The 10,464-nt window shown below is 34.6% G+C and overlaps 1 protein-coding gene and 1 pseudogene across 4 annotated transcripts in view; both read right to left on the bottom strand.

Moving 5' to 3' along the window:
- The window catches only part of LOC102589749 (histone deacetylase 14), a 23,688-nt gene extending 16,479 nt beyond the window's left edge, over window positions 1–7,209 (bottom strand). For 2 of the 4 annotated variants that reach the window (XM_006364432.2, XM_015303961.1), the window contains exons 1-3: window positions 7,036–7,209; window positions 4,435–4,682; window positions 2,145–2,219 (exon numbers count right to left, since the gene is read on the bottom strand). In XM_006364432.2, the coding sequence (XP_006364494.1) occupies window positions 2,145–2,219; window positions 4,435–4,682; window positions 7,036–7,144 (432 nt within the window). In that variant the 5' untranslated portion in view covers window positions 7,145–7,209. Of the gene's footprint in view, window positions 1–2,144; window positions 2,275–4,434; window positions 4,683–7,035 lie in introns of those variants that run through there. The other 2 variants (XM_015303960.1, XM_015303962.1) reach the window with 2 other exon arrangements.
- Window positions 1–10,464, bottom strand: part of LOC102591760 (endoribonuclease Dicer homolog 2-like) — a 79,740-nt pseudogene that overhangs the window by 52,375 nt on the left and 16,901 nt on the right.

Genomic DNA, 10,464 nt, shown 5'->3' with positions numbered 1-10,464 from the left:
CTCCCCCCTCCCCCCAAAAAATAAACCCAAATGGTAGAGTTCTACCAGGAATTCTCTTGCCCTCCTATGATCACCATAGTGGTAAAGGTCCTATGACAAAGGAAAATTCACCGGATCTGACTTCATAATATCTCCCATAAGTTCCTAGGAGAAACTGCTTCACTCTAGCGTAGGATGGTAGCTCCTATAAAATCCTTCCTGTATATTGCTAACACTTAAGAATAGGAGGTAGCTCACACAAGGTTTAGCTAAATAGCTGAAATGGGAGTGTCATTAGGTGGCACATCATGTAGGAGAGTAATGACACCATTTGGGATGGTGATCCAGGCCAATGTCACAAGAGGCTTGGTTTAGTCGGTTTACTATCAGCGTGCATACTGGATGACATTGAATGTTACATGCAGGTTTGGCTTTTCTGTCAACAGGATGTTGAGCAGCAACAGCCTGGAGGACTTTGGAACCATTGCCAGTTACGGAGATCCATGGGAGAGCAAGGCTATAGAATTTATCACATGTTAGCCGAAGTCCGGAGGTTATGCACTATTATAGTGGTCGTGGATAGATTTTCGATGTATGCCCATCTTCATGCACGCCTCACTAAGCTCTGTGTTGCCGAGGAAGCTGTCAAGCTATTCTTTAAGAATGTGTTGAAGTATTGGGGCTTGGCGAGGCATATCATTAGTGACTGAGACCCTCACTTTACTGGGAACTTTTGGAGAGAGTTGTTGGACACTATGTTGCGCGGACTCTTCATTTTTGCGGCCGAACCCGTCTCGACGCGACACTGGTGCGGGCGCGGGTGCGGGGTGCGTGTCGGATTCGGTCAATCCGATCCGGATACTTTGACCAAAGCCGAGAAAAAATGGGGAAGAAGAGATCAATTTCATGGCCGGCGAAAGTTGACGACGACGAAGTTGTCACAAGGTCTGGTTGCTCCATGGAAAAGAATAATGAAGAGACAAAACTTACAAGAATAGAGAGAGAAAAGGCAGATTTTTTTTTTTTGTACAAGAACAAAGAGGAGGCGAAGGGCTCCATGGGAAAGAACAAATAATTCAAAGTTTTTTTCTTGAAAAGGAAAAAGCAGGCTAGGGTTTCTTGGGAGAAGAAAGGGCAGCACGTCAGAACTTTAATGAATTGTACTACTATCTAATTTAATATGCTGTATATATAGATATGGCAGCACGTCAGAACTTTAATGAATTGTACTACTATCTAATTTAATAGGCTAAATATATATATATATATATAAATGATTATTTCTTTTTTATAACTAAATAAAAGGAATTATAAATTTTTTTAAAACTTAATTTAAGGTAACAAAGTAACTTAATTTATACTTTTAAATTTGTACTATTCTATAATTTGATATCCTTTTAAGTATAGCGTTTTACAAGATATTTATTATTATTATTATTATTATATTTTATAATATTGAATAATTTTAACCGAATCCCCGCACCCGTATCCATACTCGGATTCGCACCCCCGAATCTTAAAATTTAAATTTTGCCGAATCCAACTCTCGGATTCGCATCCGTCTCGGATACCCGCACCCGAGTCCGAGCAACTTAGGTTGGACATACATGGCACGGGATTGCACTTTCCTACTAGCTTCAACCCGTAGACAGATGGATAGATGGAGCGAGTCAATGCCTTCTACTAGCTTCCACAATAAAGTTGCAATCAGTATAGCTCAGAGCCTCAGAATCATGTTCAACATGACTGAACAAAATAAAATGAAATTGATTGGCACTTCATCAAAGAGAAAGTTACTAGTCGCACCTTGAGTTTGTTTCATGTATCGTCAGAAAACAAATAGCGTATGTGCTTACATAGGGCCTCAGCAAAAGGACTTTTCATACTTCGGTTTGCAAGTTGGGCATGTGCAACATCTTTGCTTTAACTTCATGGAACAGATTTCGTTAATATTTAGCATGATTTTAGGAGACTTCATTTTTCCTTTTCCTAGCGTAATTTTTATAAAATTATCTCACATTTTATCCCAAATTTATTTTCCTCATCTCTGATTCCAAATGACCCCTCAAGAGATACCCAATGTGTTTGTCTTTTATCATCACTGGTGAAAACAATAAACATAAGAATCAGCATTGACAAATAATTGTCCTATGTTTGTGGCATACCTTTGAAGTCAGTTTCATCTTTTCCAAAGCTGTCAAAATTGCAGGAACTCTAGAGTTGCATTCTGGATGTGATTCCTGAAAATTTTTAGTGACTGAATTCCAAGAAATAGATATTCCCCAAAACAAAGACCTAGTAAAGAGAATCAACAAAAGATTTAAGCTAAATGTTAGGATGGTGAAGTTTACGCTGTTCTTACCCTAAGGAAATCATGCAACAGAATATTAACAAAAATCAGTAGAAATAAAAGGAGTTGTTCTATGACATCCAACTAAGTACTTTGATTAAGGATCCTTGCACTGTAGGAACCTGAAAACTCAGATGTATATCAACTACTTTAGCCAGCAAAATTAAGGGGCAAGGTCATAGGAGTGAAAAGTTTAAGATAGAATGGCGCATTTCTACCCAAAGATATTTTGCAAGTGAAATCTAGTCTAAACAAAAATATTGAGCAACAAACTATCACACTTAAATAGAATCAAAGTAAATATATTCAGATGATTCAGGCAGCATCTCACAGAACAAGAAATGGCAGTGGCACAGTTTGTCAGTCCAATGTAACCACACGATAGACATGCTAGGAAAAGAGAGAATGCCTCAGAAAAGGTGCAAAACTACAGTACGAGAAACATCAAGCAATAAAGGTAAGAGTTCCTACAGGGACATCCAATAGAATTGGAACAAAAAAGGTAAGAAAATTGGAGAACATTTTGTATTCTCTAAAACAGAAGATAAAACTATCAAGCTTTCGACTTCTACATTCCGGTCTCGTTATGTTAACTTTAACTAGTTGGTCGTGCATAGCTGCTCAGCATTACAAATAGAGGTACTCAAGTCTCAAGATAAACAGAAAAACCAAATCAAACCAAATTAAATTTAACACCAAATTTAACACCCATATCCAGGGGAAGAAAACTTAGACAGACAGATCACAGTGCGCAATGGGGCATGACAGACAGAGTTCCTGAAACTAAAATTCTTGAAGTTAGATTCTTTGACCATTGAGCAATAGAACATTTCCTCTGACTGCTTACCTAATGATAACTAAGAGAGTTGGTTTGCTTGGTGGGGTATATGCTCACTAAGTGGCGGTCACGGCCCTTCAGATTTGGGTCGTGACATTGGATTTCACTTAAGTCATATAATTTTGAATTAAATCATTAATTTGGAACTTATTGACCGAAAATGTTGACTTGATCCAACGTGTCTTGAATTTAGGATTTAGCACAAGTATTGTATGGACTGATCCAATAAGATTTAGATGTCTACGATGTGTTTTGAAAGGGAAAGGCATAGACAAATTAATAATAAAAACCTGTCAATCTCCAACCAGCCGAAAAGTGGCACATGCCCTCAATTTAAATAGGTTTCATGTTGAAGGAGGAATGATACCTGGAAAGAGAAGGATCCTATTGTAGGACATTTAACTAAAATGTCACTGGAATTGAGATTCAGAACTTTAGCATACATGAGTTCTGGACATCTGATAGAGAATAAATGGCACCTTGCAAAGAACAAAAATCTAGGCATTTCTTACAAGAACTTTGTTAAATTGCAGATAAGTGAACCTTGGAAATAATATCTACTTTTCGCACATGCAGGCGACAGAATGACGTGCAACTACATGGAACAGAATAAGCACAACTTTCTCTTAGGGAACATATATTAACATTATCTACCTAATTCTCAAAATAATATCTAAGTAGGAAAACCAATAAGACAATTGTGGGAAAAAGACAAACAGTGAGAATATAGAGAAAGAATAACCGTAAAGGCAGTAATTTGCTAATCTTTGCAATTAAATGGGTGGAAAAAAAATATTGCTACTCCCTTTGGGCAGCCAAAACTGGATAGGAAGTTCATAGAGGTTGTAATGAACTTGATGACAGCATATTTTGAGGTTTATGACATATAACAGTTCTATGTTTCAGATTTCACTGCCATTTAAATTGATCAAGACACTTGAAACAATTCGAACCCCCTGAGGAGATTCTTCTACAAAAAAAAACGTTAGGCCGTAAAAGAAGAGAAAATTTCTAGTTGCAACTCTGATATTAGAGTTTGGGTAGATTCCTCCTCAAGTCATAAGCGGTTGCAAGGTAAACACTTGATCAAAACCGTAGCACCATATATAGCTTTAGTTTAACTCTCATGGTGGGCATCAAAAAAGAGAGATAAAAGTTTCTCCTCATGAGCTGGGTCCACAACAGTTTTAGGAGAAGAATGAAGTAAATGATTCCTGGAATCACAAAGCTAGCTTGACAATGCATATGGTAAGTAGATTTACTTTACCTGATTATGACCCATTGCAGGAGCAGCAGCATATATCACTTTTGCACCAACTGCGATATGATCAGAAGGCAAGCCAACATTTCTTTCCTTCTGATTTGAACAATAAATGGTGCCTCGAACACTCGTTGAAGAATATCCCTTTTCTGGTCTGATGTGCTTCAGGAGATCTCTATACTTAATGGTAATTCCATTTTTGGAATACTTCTTATGAGAGTAAACGTGATGTCTAACATAGAACAGCAAGTTACCTGCCAAAAGGAATTGAAATAATTATGTATATCCATTGAAGAGAACAGCAGTCCATTTTGAAAGAACAAACAAAACAACTCTGCAACAACAAGATTTGACATGATGATCTTATACAGTAGGAGTATTCCAACAGAAACTGTGCATTTTCAATGAGAAATACTTTCTCACCTACAACCAGGCCTATCCAAGAAAACATAATCAAATGATAGTTTTCGAATCAGATAAAAGTTTGGTTCATTAATTACACTACTTAAAAAACAGTAAAAAGAGACCTAAAATGGAGACCTCATGAGGTTTTTTTTCCGGAAAAAGAGACCTAAAAAGCGACCTCAATAATAGGTCACTTTCATGATTCAAAGTTCACTCAACCTCCAACTTCATGAAACTAATGTAACATACTTGTAAATACTTGGTGTTTCCATTATCTTAATAATCAAATTGTAAACTTGTTCTACTTAATCTTGAAGCATTTTGAAAGAATATTGGCTTCAAGTTAGAGTTATCTTTTCACGACTGCAAGCAAAAGTTATTACATAAAATAGTTGTCACAAGCATTATGAAAGGCACTCAGCTGACTTACGTTTGCATGTGCTAAAAAGGACATTTCAAGTTTGTATCCTCCTGCTTGTGTGCCTTCTATGTTGTTGATGTTGAGTCTGTGGTTGTGGGTAGCATTAGGATACTTAAGAAAAGAAGTGGAGGGGCATAGGGTAGGGTCTATGGTTTGGGAGAAAATAGCCTTGCAACTAAGTGAAACATTTACCTTAAAAAAGACTAGAGCCCATTTGGATTGACTTTTTTAAAGTGTTTTTAAGCTTAAAATAGCTTAAGTATTTTTGGAGTGTTTGGATAAGTTAAAAAAGTGCTTACAAGCACTTAGTTTTAAACTAAAATGCTAAAAATAGGCCAAAACCCATAAATTCTATAGCTTTTGGCTTATAAGTCAAAAATGAAAAAGTCAACCAAACAAGCTCTAAAGCTAATACCAAAAAATTTCAAACAATCATGCAACCTTCACCTAATATTTAAAATAAAACTTGCAATTGCTTAATGATAAAGCCGATAGTTAATAGAAGACCATCATATTTATATTGTGGAACATGGAATAGAAATTTGATCAACAAGACAATTAAGTTGGCAAGACCAATTCCAGTGTAATCAAAGGCGAAAAGCACAAAAAAGCTCTAAGGTCTGTGGGGGCTTTAAGCGCAAAGCGCAAATAAAGCGTGGGCTTTAATGAAAAAAGGCGCAACGGGAGAAAAAAATACAAATGTATATGTTTAGTCCAAGACTAAAAATTATAAACATAAATGACAAATATATGACCAAAGAAGATGAAAAAAGATTATGATAAAATGAAATATCAATTGTTTAGTGTCACTTCTTCATAAGAGGCTCATTGGCCAAGAAAAGTTTGTCTCAAAACCTTGATGACGACACTGAAGCGCACATAAAGCGAGGCGAAGCGCTCAACACGTTTTGAGCCTCGCTTCAGGGCTTAAGCGCACCTAAAGCGCGCATTTGATAACACTGACCAATTCATAACAATTCATAGGACAGAGTAAGTAAGCATCAACTTTTAATTATAAATCACCCACACTTAAAATTTATAAACTTTTTTCCCAATGAACAGGTCCAATAAACAAAATTTGTATGACTCAAAGTGAAGAATCAACATGCAAGTAAACTAAATTAGGGGACTACATCAAAAAAAAATTGAACTTTGTACATTTTTCAGAACTTTCCAATGAGAACATACACAATATTGTGTGATTGAGTTAATTACAAAACAAAGTGAACAGTAAAACAAAATCCTACTTGACCCCTATAATGGTGGCACTGCAACTACTATCAATTATCATATGCTCAACTGCCTGATCTCCACACCGAAATAACAAGATAGTAATCATCGGAACCATAAAAGAGCATTCGATGTTCCCTCAATACTTTAATGTTGTTAACATTCTTTACCCTTTACAAATGTTCTCGATTCTTTACATAAAACTGATGATTCCATTAAGATCGAAGTAGCCAGTACAACTAGAAACTGATTGTAGCAGTTCACTCAACTTCTTCCCCCAATATATTCAACTAAAATCTCAATACTTATTTTAACAACATTACCACAATGACACGATTTCTTAATTATAACTAATATTATTGCAAAAATTCATTAATTATTGAACAAGCACGATTATTTGAAGTATCATTAAAAATTAGCAGCAAAAGTAGAAAATAAAATCATAATTAATGAACCTAATGAGGAATTAATAAAGTGTTTTAGAGCTTATCATCAAAAGGTAAAACCTAACATGGATTTTTTTTTTAAATTAAGCGAATTTTGAAACTTACACTGGATCAAGGGGGCTGTAGGCCGTGAAGCAGTTGTGGCCGTGAAATTCGCCAATGGAGGTGCTGCTGCTGCGGACATCATCGCCGGTAGAGAGACTACAGACTTCATCACCGGTGGAGGAAGACGAAGTGCCGATAAATAATGGGAAATAATCTGTGGTTTTTATTTCATACATATAATAAATATTTTAAAAAAAATATATATAAAGTGTAAACCTGAGCAAAAAAGATAATGGAAGGGAGTATTAGAATACTAAAAGATATGGATAAAGGGTATTTTTAAACGTTTTTCTATAGTCTAGGGGTATTTTTATTTTTTCCTGAATTTTATATTTTATAATAGTTTTCTAATGAGGTCTTTTTTTTTAATCAAAGTAATCAACGAATATTTTAGAAATAGAGACCTCGTGAGGTCGTTTTTTAAATATATTTTTTTAATTTTTTTTTAAATCTTTGGAGATCTGATGAGGTTGCTATGTTTTCTTTGAAATTTAAAATTAACCTCGTAAGGTCATGGAGAATCTAATCATACACTTAATTTGCAGGAGCATTGAATATAGTTTCAAGTGCAATCACATGAATATAAATACGAACTATACTATATAAAGCTACAGTCTAAAATCGTACATGTTACAATTGTTCGTTCCAACACTTTTTGAAGAAGAAAACTTCAAAGAATCTTCACGCGAACTTTACTAGAATTGTAGAAGGAAAAAGGAGAATAAGCAAAAGAAGTGTCGATTCTTTTGAAATTGTAGAGAATGAAAGATACGTTAATTTCTCCTATGAGAACCTTTTTCTAATAGTTGTATTTTCATTATATTTATTAATTTAATATATATATATATATATTCTTCTCACATGGATTCGAATTGACCCACATGAGTGACCCAATCCAATTTCCTTCAAGTCGCTATTATTATTTGGCGAATTTTCTTTTTGATTTGAATGACATCATGAGGTCTCTTGCTTTAAAAAAAATAAGTTAAAAAATGTTTTGTGGAATAAAGACCTCATGAGGTCTTTTTTAGGCGATCTGCTTTTTAGGTCTTTTTTTACTATTTTTTAATAGCGACACTCTCGTTTGAGTATTTAACTTGCTTAAGGGGATCACGTAGACTGATAGGTTACCCAATACTTTGGACTATTCTTAGACCAGGAAAGAAAAATAGATTCGTGATCAACACCCAAACCAAAAATTTTAGGATCCAGCCGCAACAACAACTTTTATATGTGATTGTATGCCTTCGTCGGGTGTTGGTGTATGAGTTATGCCCAAATATGTTGCCTAATGAGGAGCATAAGAGGTTTGAGATGTTCTAGAAAATAGATCTACTTCAGTTTCACATTGGACAAGGAGAGAACAGTTATGACTTTCTTGTGAGTTGTCATGAGACGTTACAAAATGTGATGTTGGTGGAGTCCCACAGAGTGGATTACACTTTTTTTCACATGTGTGGCCTATCTAAGAAGTGGTGGCGGTCTGATGTCGATACTAGACTAACAGGTTCATTCCCTGTAACTTGCAAGAGGAGAAGTGGAGTTAGTTTGAGCACTTGACTTAAGATGGTATTTCAGATCGATTTTAGGACAAGATTTCATGCCTTGTTTCACTATGCTTTGGTGATTTTGCCAGATAAGACCAAGAATTTGTCAATGCATGAGAAGTTTGACTTATCATATCCATGTAGTAACTTATTAGACAACCTCGTCTAGAGATTCTTTTCAAAGAGTAATCGAGGTGGCCATGGAGGTTGAGCTTATTTGCCGCAAGGAATTTAGGGATTTGACGGACAAGAGGTCTTGCACTTCTTGTTATTTTAGTGGTACCTCATCTCGAGGTAGGGGATCTTTAAGGAGGGGTTTTCATCCTCAGTTCAGTGTACATGTTCATGCAGCTATTCAAGCGTCTGAGGGAGATTATTCTGGACAAGGCTTCTACAACTCGGGTCAAAACTTATCAGGATTGCTGTTAGAGGTTTTCAGGTTATGATGACCATTCAATATATTCGGATACTTGTCAGTATATGTTTGTTCCTAGTCCTACTATGAGTGTGGTGAGTTAGGTAAATCAATAGAGATTTCTACAGACTTAGAGAGGGAAGCTGACATCAATAGTGTTTTGTAAACCGTTGTTTCATTTCCAATTTTATAAAATTGAAAAGTTCTTTTAAAAAAAAGTTAGTAAAATTTTCAAATTCAACTTGAAAAAAATGAACAATTTAAAAAACTAATATCGTAAAAAAAATATGTTCTTTTAAGAAAAGTAAATACAATTTATATATCACGATTTTTATGAGAAGATGACAATGAAAAAAAAGCACTTATTTCTTTTTGTCACATTCACATTAGTTGGTCTTGATTCATTCAAATCTAATAACCACCCATTAGCGCGAGGTATGCCTATTTTAAGAAGAAAAAAATTGGATCATAATTCACGAAGTGTTAGTTCCTCTAAAAAAAACACACAAAACTTTTCTTTAAAAATGGAGAAAGTTAAAGAAGATATGGTGTTGGCAGGTTCAGTGCGACATCATGGATTAGAAAATTGGAAAATGATGGCTGTCAAATTCTCAAATTTCATTCCTGATCGACATCGATGTATTCTTCAATTTTCGTATGTAGAATGTCAGGTCGAGTATGAAAGTTTAAAAAGGCGTTCTAAGTGTCTATATCAGACATTACTGAAGAAGAAGATGATGTGAGTGCATTCATATGTTGATGACAGATAAACTTACAAAGACTTATTGAGATTATTGGTTAGAGCAAGTCAAACTAAGGGATACTCCATCTTTTTCATAAATCCCTCCTTTTTTCCTTTTTAATTATTCTTTACTTATGATGTTTGAAGCATTATGAGTTTTCACTAATGTTTTGTTTGATCCACATTTATATGATGGTTTTTATAAAAACAAAATTTCTTAGGAGATACAAAATATATCCAAAGATATATTATCTTTTCTAAAGTTTAGGTGTTGGAGCACAAATAAAGTATCACTAATTAGTACAATATGCACTAATTTTTTTAAATTTTTTTTCAAATAAACTGTTTTTGATTCCATTTTACTATTACCAGGAAAAAAAAAACCACTACCACTAAATATCAAAACTCCATTGTTAAAATATTTAGGGAAAAATTGTTAAACAATACCATTAACTATATATTTTTTAATAACAAATTTCCTAGCTAATTCATGTTTTTCTTATAAAATCACTAATTGATTGTTAGCTTTGATAATTGGCCCCAAATAATTATTCATTAATTTTTGCTACGTTTATTGTCCACATTTAGGTTGTAACTCTATTTTTTTGGTACACTTTAAAAAACCTAAAAAGGAAAAAATAAATTTTGATAAGTCAAATTGCTTAATTCTCCCAAGAGAAAAAACTTTATATTATTTTTGGGGGGAAATGCATAAGTACCCCCCC

Source organism: Solanum tuberosum, unplaced genomic scaffold, assembly GCF_000226075.1.
Source record: "Solanum tuberosum cultivar DM 1-3 516 R44 unplaced genomic scaffold, SolTub_3.0 scf00499, whole genome shotgun sequence".
Lineage (NCBI taxonomy): Eukaryota > Viridiplantae > Streptophyta > Magnoliopsida > Solanales > Solanaceae > Solanum > Solanum tuberosum.
This window is presented reverse-complemented; position numbering and strand designations above follow the sequence as displayed.